Here is a 15054-nt window from a genome sequence, read left to right as displayed (position 1 = left end):
TTCGAGTACATTATCAGAAGGGTGAGGACATCAGCCCAGGTCATGCTCGCGAGCAGCCACGAGTCGCATGAGCTTTTCTTTTCAAGCTGTTTGTTGAAGATAAGGCAAACTGGGGCATATGATTCTGTCATCGTGTCAGTAAAGACGTTTATTTTTCTCTCTTTAAAGACTGAATTGTTCTGTAATGAAAGAACATAAAAATATTTGACGATTCTCGAGTGCAGCGTAACTGTGCTACCAACGTCAAATAAAAGAAGCAAATAATGCATGGTGATAAAGAAATTACAATTCACTTAGGATGCAGTAAGAAAACTGAAAGAGAAACATGACTACTTGGTGAATAAATTATATTCTTAAAGGCTCTACCACACTCAGAGTTTTGCTTTTTTCTCGCTGTCTAGATAGCCAGTCTTCAGAAAGTTCACCGAGCAAATGTGCAGAAGACTCGTGTCAAAACTCTATTTTCATTTTCTTGATTTCAGCATCCTTAATGTGACCTTCTGTCCTGCAACTTGACCCCTCGACCACGCTCCTCGCCATAGATTATACAAGAAACAATGTTTTTAGGACAGTTCAGATTGAACATGACGGTTGCATTCAGAGCATCTACAAAAACGTCTGCCCCTAAGTTCATTGCGCCCGAGCTGAAGGGCAGTCTCTCGACGAAAATGGCTCGCTCAACAATTTTAGTACTTTTCAAAGCGAGGCTTTATGTAGGTGTCTGTGGAGGGAACAAAAGAGAGAGAGAGAGGGCACATTGAGTACTCTCAGTCTTGACAGGGGAGAGGACTTGCTAACATTTGCTTACTGCCAAACGTAGGATATTTTGAGTGGGTGAGGACGTTGACAGAGATCATGCTCGCGAGCAACATACCCTTTTCTTCTTAAAGTAAATGCTAAAGGTAAAGCAAACCAGAACATATGATTTTATCACAGTGAGGATAGGGGCTGTGTTACCCTCTCCTTTTTGAGTGCATAATGTGAGATATGGATAAAAGAGATGAGATAAAGCTACTTTTGACTTCAGTACGTTTTTTTTAAAAAAAAAACCTCATGAATATACATTGCTTGTGGTTCTCTCAGGCGTAAAGAGGTCTGCATTACACTAGCAGCAGCACGCCTTTTATGTTGACATGAGACGTTCGTCTGAAACTCTTTGCTTTCTTTTTTTTGCCATTTTTATTTCTGAAAGAGTTCAGGAAGCACAAGTGCACATGTTTACATCGAAATCGCACTCCTACTTGCTATTTTGTGCCTTAGTGGTAAACAAAATAAAAATAAAACACACCTTCCATACGACTCTAATAAAAATAGTAATTGCCCCCAAAAGCCTTTGACAAAATCAGTGTAAACAATCGTATTTCCTACAATGAATATAACATTTTTCATAACATTACTGGACTTACATATAATATTTACATATAATATTTACAAAATATTTACAAATCAGCCTCATTACGAAAAAACACGATTGTTGATCATAACAAGTCTTATACTTTTGAATGGTCTTAAAAAAAAAAGACGGGTGATAAGTTATCTTAGCTGGGAGTGTGAAATTCTCGAGGGCAGGTCGACCGAAACCGAGATCTGTCTGGAGTAGCATCACGTGTCGACCTTAGGTAAACTCTTGATCAGCTAAGCTTATATTAACATGCAGAAAAATGATATAAAATTAAGCACGATATAAACTCAAACTCTTTGGCTTTGTTGAAACTTGTGCAAATAAAATCTTTTACTTATCTAAGGCTTAGACCCCTGTCGTTGGTTTTCTCTAGATGGAATTTTTCCTCAAGACAATACCACAGCCGGTACCCATCAGATGATGGGTAGCCTCAGGCCTGACGAGAGGAGGGGACAGGGGGGTCTGGTGTACCCGGGCCCGCGGCTGTCAAGGGGGCCCGGCCTTGGTCAGTGGATTTTTTTTCTTCTTCTTATTGAGATTCGAATTGTAAACATACATTATATACTGGGAAAATAATTTACGATTACAAGTACAAGGGGCCCGGAGAGGTCTGTCCCGGGGCCCGGGCTGGCTCTCAGCGGCCCTGGGTAGCCTTGGTCGCGAACTCCAGCTCTGGGTGATGGCTGGTACTTTCATCGTGGGAAGCCATCTCACAATAACATTGTTTCAGCATCGCAGTTCGCTTTAGGGGCTCAGTCTTTATCTTGGCCCTTTCGGAAGTAGGGCTATTTTCCCTTGGCTAGGGTGTGGATATACAAAAAAAAAAGTCTTCTACCATTGCTTAATATTAATAACACGCAAAGCTCTTGCATTTAGTATTTGTAGACGACACCTCATAAAAAACACAGAACGTGTTTCTCCGTCCTCACGATGCACATTGGCAGGATGTGCTTTGGTCCGTGTCGCCGAGGTGTGGCTCATGCTGACTGAGCACAAAGTTGCTTTTGTCCTGAAGGAAAAACAGCTCTCTAGCAACTTTATTGAACGACCCCACGAGACGTGGACTCTCTTCTTTTGTTGGCGAGTTCTTCTCCACAATCTAGATCGCTCACCGCGGTTCTCAACCTGTGGGGTGCGTCCCATCCAAAAAGGGCGCGACGTGTTGACAAGTGGGGTGCGAAGACTGTCATTTTGTTTATTTTTCTCATGTCTCATATCGGTAGTAGTGAAATTAGCTGCTAAGGAGGGGCGCGCAGACGTACCTTTTTTCGTCTGGTGGGGGTGGGGGGTCACAAGTAAAAGGTTGTGAGAGTTCTGTCTATTCACCTAACAGTCTGAGCGGATCAGCTCTCCTTGATTTTTTATGCTTTGTGGTCATGCGTTGATTTGGATAAAAGAGTTGGACCATCATGTTTACGTGTACTTCTGATGCGTTTCATTCCTCTTGTGGTTTGCGTACTTTATATAATGTTATTTGAAGTGCGAACTGTTTGGGTCTGTTGGCTGGATTCCACTCCGCCATGTTTCACTCGCTTCTGCATTGACTGTGAGCTGCAGTGAATAAACTGAAGTGATGATCTCCCTCTTGCAGTTTCATGTGATAACATTCATTCATATTCTCAATATTACTCAATATCGTTCCAGTTTTCTCCTGATGTCACTAACCTTATTCTCTGGAGTCGTTACCCTTACATCTACAGTTATCGCCCTTTACTGTCGGAACGCAGCGAGTCCTCGAGTTGTTCATCCTTCTACATCTTTGTTACTATTTTGTGATTTTGTTCTACATCTTTAAAATTGTTGCTGTTTGTGATCTTAACCAGTGCCTTTCGCTGAGATATTTCGCTTGATAAATTCCCACATTATTATTATAAAAGATTGAGAAATGTGGCCTTAATATTTCCTCCGAGACAACTTATCCTTGCTTGTAAGCGGGCCGGCCACTCCCATTCACGCCAATCCGCCTTCCCGTCCCGATTCAAAGTCTAGTAGAAGTTGATAAACACTTTTTTTTTTTTTTTTTAGAGCGTAGCTTTACAAATCCCGTGAACCCGTTCTCCATTTTCTGTCGCTCTCCAATACATTGTTTCTAGAGCTGGTATTACGAGATGTAGGACACGTGCTTTGACATTTACGCACTCACACGCTTTGGCTTTGTGGGGAGCCTGAGGTGTTGTTGACCGCCTGGCCTACTTTTTCTTGGTATTGAGAGCTTCGAAGCTGCTGTGCACTGGGTCTGAGGTCAGTCCACGTGACACTTCTTATTTTTCGCTGATCAGCTCTACAGGCTGGGTCGCGGTCGAAGGCACCGTCTGCGAGGTTTTTTTGTTTGTTTTGCTGGCAAGAACGCGCAGAGACGGGTGGGAAATACATGGCAATAGAGAAAAGGTGTTAGTAACTTTGAGAACAGAATTCTATAGGTGAAGAGAAGCGGGCTGGTGGTGAAAAAAACCTCCCTGGGTTGGAAGTTTTCGGAAGTATGTTAGGTTTGTCCCTAATGATGCATTTTTCAAACAAGGGAAACAACCTTTTGAACTACCTAAGAATTCATTACCTTGCTTTTGAACACAAAGAACATTGTAATGAAATAAATACAAGGCAACATAGATACAATGTTTATATCCTGGGCACTTCCCCGATCACTCTCTACTTAATCCAGTCTTACAATCCATGTATGTAAATCACACGCCTCGTACTCTGTTCTAACCATTTCCATTTCTATTTTCTAACTTATGAACGCATAAGCAATCGTTGAGTACGATGCTCACAGTTCATCGCGAATGCCGTACACACTGACCGTGTCGGTTATGCGGTTTCGAGGTCACAGCAAGCTTCCGGTTTATTCATATTCATTGTTTTGGCTCGCCGAGACTAACAGCGGAGAACGTCGCAAGAGTCTAAGCGTTGGTCTCGGCAAACAGACAGCAGTCCACCCATGCATGTCCCTGATTTTAGCCAACCGCTGGGAATCTCCCTCGAAGTAAACAACTGTCATAGCGTTGTTATTGCTTACGTGGCTAGATTTCTGCAAAACAGCTTGTGACATCTGTGTGTCGGCACTCTTTACTGAGGCAAGGATGGAGTGTCTGTCGTTCTTCGACATGTGTGTTGTGTTTCTTATATTAACAAGCATCTTGCTCTACATGTAAGTATCGAGGCAGTAAGTTCCTGGTCAAAGATTTTCTAAGACGTGAACAGATATAGACCAAGAGAGTAAGAGAGAAAGAGAGATTATCATGATAGTAATCTCAGTCACACAGACCATTGAATTTCTGGTTATACTTTACGATTCATTTCTCACAGTTACGGAATTTGGCCGTACGGAGTCTGGAAATCATTGGGAGTAGATGGACCCCAACCGTTACCTTTCCTTGGTAATCATTATCAACTGACTGCAGAGGTATAGCTTTCTAATTAATGGGTTTGCGGACTTTTTAGTTTAAATACTCTGTTGTTTAAAATATCAAAACCGAAAACTTAACAGCTGATCGCTTATAACATTACAGTCTGATTTCTGTTATTAGCATCAACAATGTTTGTGTCTAGTGACAACACTGTCGAGAGTTCCTTTCGCTTCTTTTGTTGTTGTTTTAATTGAATATGCTTCAAGTAAATATTTGTTAAATCGAACAACACTGACTTTTTCAGGGAAATGAACAATGTGTTCGAAAGTGGTCTAATGTGTATGGTCGCACATTTGGGTAAGCTTTACGAATTTTCTTTTATTAGTGAAATATGCCTCTGTATCTTACTGTCAGTTATTAAATTGTAATATGTAAATTGTAAATGTACCAACTCTTTCTGCTTCTTAGCAGTATTACTTCAGTATTATTTTTCCATATTGCTGAATACCCCTTTTTTTTGGTACTCTTTACATGTCTTCTGAAAAGTCCAGAAAAAAAAACATTCTGCATCAATGTTAAAAATTAGAATGAGTTTGGTATAAAGCACAAGATTTCATTTACAAAAACCACCTTTTGTTTGCATTTCAGAATCTATGTAGGGCGTCGGCCGATGCTGGTAACCACTGACCTTGACATATTGAAAGAAGTGCTTGTGAAATATTTCAACATATTTACAGACAGATTTGTGAGCATTGCCAAGTAGTTTTTTACATTAATATAAAGTTTCTAAAGACTTTAACTTTAGCATGATCGTATTATTTTAATGCACCTTGACTGCTGTCCATCAACCACCTAACAGTTACTATACTAGGATGTGAGTACTTTTCACGTTTCACCTCCAGACCGGTGTCCAGACACTTAATCCCCAGACACTTCATCCCCAGACACTTCATCCCCAACGCTTCATCCTTAAAATGACATTTTAACTATAAAAATTATGAAGCCAGAGAAAAATTTAACTAAAATTCAAATAATTATCTTCATATAAACATCACAATAAGTTTTACCATTAAAATACTTTAACTAATGTTGTAGATGTTCAAATGACGTTGAAGTTAATAGCATGATTTAAATATTATTAATGTATTTTAATTGAAAAATTATTGTGATGTTTATATGAAGATAATTATTTGAATTTCAGTTAAATTTTTCGCCGGCTTCATAATTTTTATAGTTAAAATTTTATTTTAAGGATGAAGCGTTGGGGATGAAGTGTCTGGGGATGAAGTGACTGGGAACCCTCCAGACCCAGTGTCATTAGTAGGATAACTAACAAAAACCGTAATAAGTCTAAGTACTCATCAGACGTATATCATCACGTACTGAGATCCTTTAAATATGTCTAGAATGCCGAGACAATACTCGAACAATTACAACAACATCACAGTTTCTTGTTTTCTGCTTTTTAGGAAAAGTTTGAGATTTTTCCAGACGAAATTCGGGCGATGCTTTCCGTGGCAGGCGGTGAACAATGGGAAAGAATCCGACACCTACTGACACCTACCTTCAGCACCGGAAAGTTGAAGCTGGTGAGTAAACTATTTACCTCGTTAGATGCCAGTGACTTTTTCTAGTGAACTCCTTGGCTATAAACCTACTAGGCATTTTGTTTTAACAAAAACTGCAAATCAAACAATAACAAATATATCATATAATAAGAATCTCATACATACATCATATTTCGCAAACTGATATCGTGGCAAAGAATATTGCAAACGATAATGACATTCCCATGATGAAATGAAATGAAAAAGATACGAAAGAAGTAGAGGAAGTATATAGGGTGTACGTAAAAATACACAGTAAAGATATCTGCTTAAGTTAACAAGTTTTCTTTTTACTATTCATTAGCTGATAAAAAATAACTGCATCCGGGTGCTGTACCATTGTATTCTGCTGGTAACATTCCCTTTCATTATTATTTTAATGTATAGTAATGTTTTTTGTTGCTGATATATTGTCTTATTTTACCACTGTAACCAGTCTGATATTTAATAACTTTTCATATCTTTGTGTAACATTTAATTTTGAATGGTTTGATAATTCTTGTACTTATTACTATTATAATTACTACGGTTATAGCAATGCACTTTTATTTTATAGATGGAGCATCATTTCCATCGTTGCAGCGCTCAGCTAACCACTAACATCAAGGAGGCTGCTGGGAAAGGGCAAAAGATCGATGTTAGAAAGTAAATCTTGTTTCAGATTATTATCCATTAATTTTTTCTTCTACTTCACAATCTTTTAACAGGATACAGGCTTCTTTCGAAAATGGATTTGATGCTAAGATATCTTCGGTCAACGTCGTTCATGAAATTAACTCTCTCTCTCACTGCCTATTTTGGTTATATCAAATTTGTGAACAAAATAAATTGAGCGTCATCAAATATAAACTCTTTACATCGATCTTGGTCTAATGCAAAATTAGAGTACGCTGAATAAATTACTGAATCTATTAAAAGCAATTAGTGACCACCCTCTAAAGTCTTTTCTTAACAGGACAAAATGCTAAAGCGTGAAACCTGTGAAATGTCACAAAGTTTCATTGCATTAGCAAACTATTGCCTCACTAGTCTGGACGTAGCTCAACATTTTCCCTGAAGTCATAACAATCGCCCCGCACCAATAGTTTTATGTGACTTTCCATGCAAGTTTGTCAAACGTGGTTAAATGCTCAACGGCGTTCCCCTAGTTAAGAAAAGCAGTCAGCAGGCACGTTACATACTGTAAACTCTGTCTTCATTTTCGTGCACAATGTTGTGTATAGAAATATTTTTGCCAAGGTACTTTGCGGGCTACACCTTGGACGTGATAGCAGCGACATCGTTCGGAATTGAAGTCAATTCCCAGAAAGACCTCGACAATCCCTTGGCAAAAGATGTGTCCACCATTTTACAAGACATCGCCAGTTCCGAGGGATTGTTGATGCTTCTTAAAAGTAAGGAGAGCAATGAACTTCTTATATAATTAATTTTCTAAATGAAGGTAGCATCTAATAGGCAGACTTAATGATTAGGTACTTCTGAGTTGCCACTTTGTTCTATCTCTCATTTACTCACTTTCCCACCCATTCTCAACACAATTTTCTAAAACCAATTGTTAAGTTTTTCATCTAATTAATGTTGTCCCTTAACGGTCTTTTCAATGCAATTAAAAAGATCTTTGCATACGTCTTCAGGACCACAGTCACTGTAATGCGAACCGAGCAGTATCACAAAACACAGCATGCTGTGCATAGAAAAATACATACAGAAGGGAAGTTACTTTGATTTGCTGTGAATTACTTCCCTTTATGGGCTTACCCTTTCAACCAGTGAGGTATTTTGATATAATTATTTAAAAGTAGGAATGAGCCAGTTGATCAAGAACCATGTTGGAGACTATTGGCAGATACTCAATTTGATATGGATGTTCAACAACCAGAAACAGCAATTTAATAGCGAGAAATAGTTGCAGTTTAATATATATGAGCCTGTGACAGAAGTTTCACCCCTAAAATGGGTCAAGAGTTGTAAAACTAATTTGAATAGCCTTGGGGGTTTCTTTTGCCGTATTTGTTGAAGGTATGTGTCATCCAGTGCCCATAAATGTAGTTAAAAATAAAACTGGTTTTAGTGCCTGTAAAAAGTCGACACGTTACAGAGTCAGTAAAATATTACGGTCGTCACCATTGGAAAAAGTCTTTCAGTTTCACGCAAAATTGATATATTGCTGTCAATCTGTTGGTGTTTCGGAGTTTTCTAGCAGATATTTAATAAAATTAGAGTTCGTAAAATCTGTTTTTACACACGACACGAGAAAAGCAATTATCTCGGTGATCAAAGTTTCCTCGATTTAATACCACGACGACCGTCAGTATGAAATTCAGATAGCATTAATATTTTTGCATGAACAAGTTGACAAACACTTTGTGTGTGGACATAGCAGAACTTTGTGAGATGAAAAGTTTCCGTGCACCCCGAATGTTCGAAACATTGTAGCGTTAATAGAAGACTAGAATTGACGTCAAACGTGACGCATATTCAGCACGCCTTTTTTTTCCCCCGTCGGTGATGACGCAATTCTTGCAATTAAACACACAAACCATACAAACAACACACACAAAACCAGTATTCAGAGACGTATCTCGTGAAACTATTATTCACCAATTGATATAGCTTCAGGTTCAGCCAATAAAAAATAAAGATGTAAGCAATCTAAGTATTATTTGGCACTTTCAGTTGATATATATATGTAGTGTGTAATTATTTAAAATGTCTGGTTCGTAACCTTCTGTCATGCCAGGAGCTATCCGCTGTATATATTTTTATACCACTTTGGTACCTAAAAAAAATTATATTTCGTGCAATTCACATCACTTAAACAGCATACACAATAATCTCCAAAATGGTGTGTTAATAATGGTTATCTTTATCATAGGCTAGTAGACGTACATACTTTAAGATATTAAACTTCATACCACCACTGCGGTTCGAAAGGTTTAATCGCGTCACTTTTCGTCCTTATCTATTATGATGACTGATAAGTGCAAGCTTCTATTTACTGAAATCTAGTAGAATAGCACCTTCTATTCTGAAGATATATCACCAGGTCAAAATCATCACGGCAAGCGACTAACACATGATCCCAGCTTCCTGATGCCTTTGTTGACCCATTTATATATATATACACCTTTATATCTTTATTTAGTAGAGCTACTCGTAAGCGTATACCTCGAACACAGATGGTTTGGTAGACCATACTCTCAATCTGTATCTTAATTTTCTATTATGTTTCACTTTTTCAGATGCTTTTCCATTTTTAACACCGTTGTTTAAATTTCTGGGTATGCACTTCTTTCAACCAAGAGGATGGAAATCATTCCTGAAAAATCTTCATTGCATTATTCAAGAAAGGAAACGAGAAGGAAATCAAAAGGTATACTTAAGCTAACCTTAACACTCTTATGTCAGTTTACAACGAGCTTGCACACACTCAAACGCGCAAAAATCTAAAAAGCTTTTCATACAAAGAAAGCAGAAATACCACACGATGCACGTGAGTTAGTTGCTTGTCTTGGCTTTCTCGTTTTCGCTAGGTTCTGAGACTAGTGATTTTGCTGGGGTTTTTTGTTTGTTTGTTTGTTTGTTTTGTTTTTGTTTTTGTTTTTGTTTTTTTTTGTTTCTTTGTTTCTTTCTTTGTTTTTGTTTTATTTTTGCTTTTATTTCCTGTACAGGAAAAGCCAGACTTCCTTCAGTTAATCCTTAGTTACGAGGAAGCTCAGAGTTCCGGGAAAGAAGAACTGAAGGGCAAGTGAATGAACTTTCGCTTTTTAGACTAAGTTATTATCAAGACTAAAGGCACGAAATTTTCAAACCTTTGTTTTACAACAAAGACCTTCAGTAAAAAGGGACAATGGAGTGGGGCGGAGAGAGAGAGAAGAAATTTTACTTTGAAACAGCTATATTACAGTCAGGCCCGTTCTTAGCCCCCGCGGGGCCCGAGGCAAAGGGCATGTGCGGGGCCCTCACGCCACGATCACACGGTTTTAGTTGGGATCTAAAGTCACTTTTGTCCTCAGGGATATCTCGTCTTTTATCATTGACAGCACGCTGCCTACACATTACAACATAAGCCTACGATTAATTTATTTGTAACGTTCGTCAATAGCGCGGGGCCCTAGGCAGATGCCTCGTCCGCCTGCCCCTAAGCACGGCCCTGATTACAGTTAAGTGATTGCAGGTACATTTTGCCTTAGTGAACTGTTTTCTATTTCTTGTCTAGATGATATGAAATTTTATCTTTTGCATATGTGCATCTTGCTCTATCAAAACGCATAATATTAATTTATTTATGTATGTTTCGTTATGAAGATGTAATTTTTATTGTTATTGCAGTTTTATCAAGACTTGAAGTCATTGCACAAGCAACGGTATTTTTCGTCGCTGGATACGAAACTACTGCTGCAACCCTGCAGTCCCTGGCATATAATCTGGCGCTGTACCCGGATGTTCAAGAGAAGATTGTGCGGGAGTTTGAGGAGCAGCTTGGGGATGTGAGAATATTTTGCTAATACCAGCGGCTTACTAATTCTTTTCTTTTACAATCATGTATTATGCATCAATTATATGCGATTTTGATTTTAAGTTTTATTGTGTCTTTATAATCCTTTTAAGAAAAATTGAGATGTGTTGTTTCTACACTTCAGGGACTTTCGATCATGACATATACTTTTGGTTTGTTCTTTGACCTTTATCAGGAGTTACCTACCTACGAGGACGTGACTAAACTGAAATACTTGCACAGCGCTATCATGGAGACGCTGCGGATGTACCCTCCCCTGAATTCGTAAGTAAAGGGTCAGCTTGTAAACCTGTGAGAGACTAACACACGAGCAGACGCACATGTTTTCGCTTTGTAAATTGGTTTAATGCAATCTCTGCCTGTAGAAAACGTATTTTCTACTTTTATCAATAATGGGCTAAGGTTTGATTAGAGTTAATTAGAATAGGGACAATCAACTGTGAACTGGGCAAGCTGGCACCACATTGGCCTCCGACTGTCGCGGCAACCGTCTAGCTACCTCATTCAGGACCTGTGTCCAGTCGGGGGCAACGAAAACATACGCTAGTCTAACTTAAACGATTTACTTACGGCCAGGGGAGATAACTGTGTAACTGTCATACCCCTTTTCGACCAGCTATAAGCCGGGTATCGCCAAAGACGACCAACGCCCCTCTTGAGTAAGGTCTTTAGTACTAGCCACGGCCTTGTTTACATGTCCAAGGAAGAAGGGTGACAGATACGCCCACCGGAAGGAAAACGTTACACAGGAAGGAAGAAACGAACCCAGTCTTGTACAGCTTGAAAAACTTTACTTTTCAGGGTGGCAAGCTAGCGAGTGGAAGGTCTGTCTTGAATAGACGTAGGAAAGTGTCGGCGAGAGTATTGATAGTGCATTGGAAGTTTACACCAGCAGGAAGCTGACTTGTGGATCTATGTGAAGTAGCGTTTAGTACTTTAGTAGTGTTTAGTACTTTAGGAAATAAATATGTAGATTTGAATGTTTACTCTTTTGATAATCTTGTAGCGTCAACAGAATGGCATCTGAAGAGGTCACCATTAAAGGCATTACAATCCCTAAGGGAGCTGGAGTTATGATTCCTATCGCCAATGTGATGAAAGACCCGGAGTACTTCCCTGAACCTGACAAGTTCGATCCTGAACGGTAAGCGACTAGAAGAACATAAGATTATTAGTTAGGCTAGAGGATATACGAAGAAATGAGTTCCTGCTCTAAAGAGCTCACTGGTTTGTTGATTTCATAACTGCAAACACTCCGTAGTAAAGGAAAACAAAATCCAAAACAGCAACATTGATTAATCTCATTGAATTGGAAACCATGTAGGAATGCTGTAAGAATTTATTCTATGTACAAGGTCATCTGTTTAATTTTACTTTTTAAAAATGAGCATCGCAAAATGAAGATTTTCCCTTTACCTTATGGTCGTTGGTAAGTAAGAATTAAAATATCACATTTATCTATCTCGTTATCCATTTCCTCTTCCATTCAGTTTTTATTGAACACTTTTATTGAACTCGCTATGTCTGTCTAGATGGAATTTTGCAAACGACTTTTCACCCATTTCCCATCGTCTCAGAGGTATGACACTTTCACCAGTTACACATTTCCGGCGACAATGCAATATTAAGTCATTTCCCAAGTACCCACGAATCAGAACGACAAATTCTCATTTACCCTCTAGTTAATTGGATTTTTGTTTTTGTCTTAGCATATTGCATCTAGTAGTGACATCTTCATTGAGATGTAAGACTTTATAGTGTGAAAAATCTTAAATTCCGTTGTCCATCATGACGTGATCCAGCATTTGGTAAGTTGTGTCACATAGTCACATGAATTCTAAACTAAAAACCGCAAAAATCAAGCTTTATAAAAATAATTCACTAATAACTATTACTCACTTCCATGCGTTATAGTCTCCGGAAAAAGAAATAGGTGCTAAAGTCACTAGGTAAACAAATGTTCTTTTTGGAAAATAATCATATTATGTGATCGGTGACTTCTTGTAAGTATTGGGAAGATCAGGTACATTGAATGGAGGTATTTTTGTGCAGATTTTACGAGGGCTCCGTTAACCCCGTCTCCTTCTTGGCATTCGGGTATGGCCCTCGTCTGTGTATTGGCATGCGTCTGGCTCTGCTGGAGATGAAGATTGCGATGGTGCATGTGCTTAGGAAAGTCAAGTTTGTCAAGACAGATGATCTGCAGGTGAGACGCCAACCAGAAAGATACCGCTAATCCGAACTTCTTACATCACATTTGTCTCTCCATTAATTGATGTATTCTAATATATTCTATTAGGCCATAGATCTATATTTATTATCAACATAAGACAATACCAAGTATAGTTAATATCCCTTTGATTTTCTTTTCTGCTTAGAGCCCGAAAATGAAGAAATTTCAAGAGCATTAGTCGCTATTTCTAATGGCCTCAGACAACACCCACCAGTGAATTAGTTTTTTGTGCATGTCTACAGGAAAATCTGAGAACCAAGCCTGGCTCATTCATTAGCTTCCCAGCACAAGTCATTGCAGTTAAGGCCATATTGAGAGACAGCCCTGCTGCATGTTGAACAACGAAAACTATGTGACTAAATGCTAGTTAAGATATAAGCGTTATTAGTAAATGTATTATTCATTATACATGTAAGAATATGTAATACTAGGCCTAGAAAAAATATTCCAAAGTGTTTCGTAGTGCTTCTGGATTTAGTTCACGCCATATAGTGATCAGGTCCAAGTTTATCACCATCTTGTCAATTTTGTTTTTGACCCTTGTATTGCTGTTATGCTTCGATTATTCGAATTGCGTATCCCGTAGCAGACGAATTGTCTGCCCCAAGCACTAAGTTCATTGCGCCTGAGTTCAAGTTCAGTCTCGCCAACAATTTACTTGCTCAACAATTTTCAGCATTTTCAAGGTGAAGCCTTGTGTAGGTGTGTTGTGTAGGCAGCACACGGCCGTTGAATACTTTCAATCAATCTTCACATGAGTGAGGACATGCTAGCATTTGCTTAATGCACAACGACTGGAGACATTCAGGTATTTTGAGTACATCATCAGAGTGTGAGGACATTGACCCAGGTCATGTTCGTGGGCAACATGCCTTTTTCTTCTTGAGATAAAGCAGGTGGGATTTTGTCGGCATATGAGCATAGGGGTGTTATTAGTTTTTACCCTCTACCTTTTATGTACGCAGTGCCATGCACTATCAAACCAGGTAAACCACGTGACGTTTGTGGCGTGCACCATGGTTGTTCTACGAAGGTCGAGCGTGTGGCACTCAACTTTCAGAGTATACAAGTGTTTTATTGTCATAAGCACTGATAAAGAGTGAATGATCACTTTATTCTATATATTTCTCTTGGTTACTTTTAACTAGACGGTGAGTTTTAAGATAGGACAGAATATATTCCTTTCCGTACTTTGTTAGAATCGTGAAATCGCCGAGAATACAACACAGCGTTTATAGACATGTCTGGTCTGGTCAACAGGCTATAAACAGCAATACTTCATTTATCTGAGGTACACAGCATGCAGGTATCTAGATTTTGAGTGAAATAAATAGACTATAAAATTACATAAAATAATCACGTCAGGCGCGAATTGTTGATGCTCTAGTAGTCCTACCTGTAACACGAGTGACAGATTGTTGTTTAAGTTGTCAAGCAAAATGTCTTTTCCTTTTTGTTCTCTGCTTACCTGCAGAAATTTGTCTCAAAATCAGAAATAAAAAAGCAGATTTCTTTTGTGCATGATAGAAATGTATACGCTTCTGAAAAACAGAAAACGGAAGATTATTTAAGGAGAAGCCACACGAACGAAACACGTTTTCTCTCGGCGCAGCTGGAAAAGATATCCAGATACTTTAACACTGCAAGTCTAGTTGCAGCAACCAAAAGCAAATGAAAATAAATACAGGCAATATTCAGTACTAGAAACTTTGCAATGCAAGCAGCGCTGACAAAAAATAGTTTTAATGAATATCATTATCTGTGTTCACAACTTCAAAGTTCACTGAGCCGAGATGTGATGCCGAACTTACAGGAAGATGAAAGAAATAGCAAAACAGAGATGTGAAGGTTTCAAGACTCTTATGGGCTTTGACTTTTGTAACCTGTCTACAACTTCATGTTGAAATAAAACAGTCTTTTGCAGTCAATCTTTGAAAGCGCTTATCTTT

General features: G+C 38.7%; 1 protein-coding gene across 1 annotated transcript; it reads left to right on the top strand.

Moving 5' to 3' along the window:
• The first annotated feature begins 4322 nt into the window (after positions 1 to 4322).
• Positions 4323 to 15033, top strand: LOC112575519 (cytochrome P450 3A24-like). Its single transcript, XM_025257444.1, has 14 exons — positions 4323 to 4547; positions 4706 to 4802; positions 5051 to 5103; positions 5395 to 5491; positions 6216 to 6335; positions 6910 to 6998; positions 7593 to 7747; positions 9596 to 9726; positions 10025 to 10097; positions 10686 to 10843; positions 11048 to 11136; positions 11879 to 12016; positions 12925 to 13078; positions 13348 to 15033. The coding sequence occupies exons 1-14, from the start codon at positions 4480 to 4482 to the stop codon at positions 13441 to 13443; spliced, it is 1518 nt and encodes a 505-aa protein (XP_025113229.1). The 5' UTR covers positions 4323 to 4479; the 3' UTR covers positions 13444 to 15033.
• The last annotated feature ends 21 nt before the right edge of the window (positions 15034 to 15054 follow it).

The sequence above is a fragment of the Pomacea canaliculata genome, linkage group LG1 (assembly GCF_003073045.1).
Source record: "Pomacea canaliculata isolate SZHN2017 linkage group LG1, ASM307304v1, whole genome shotgun sequence".
NCBI classification, from domain to species: domain Eukaryota; kingdom Metazoa; phylum Mollusca; class Gastropoda; order Architaenioglossa; family Ampullariidae; genus Pomacea; species Pomacea canaliculata.
This window is presented reverse-complemented; position numbering and strand designations above follow the sequence as displayed.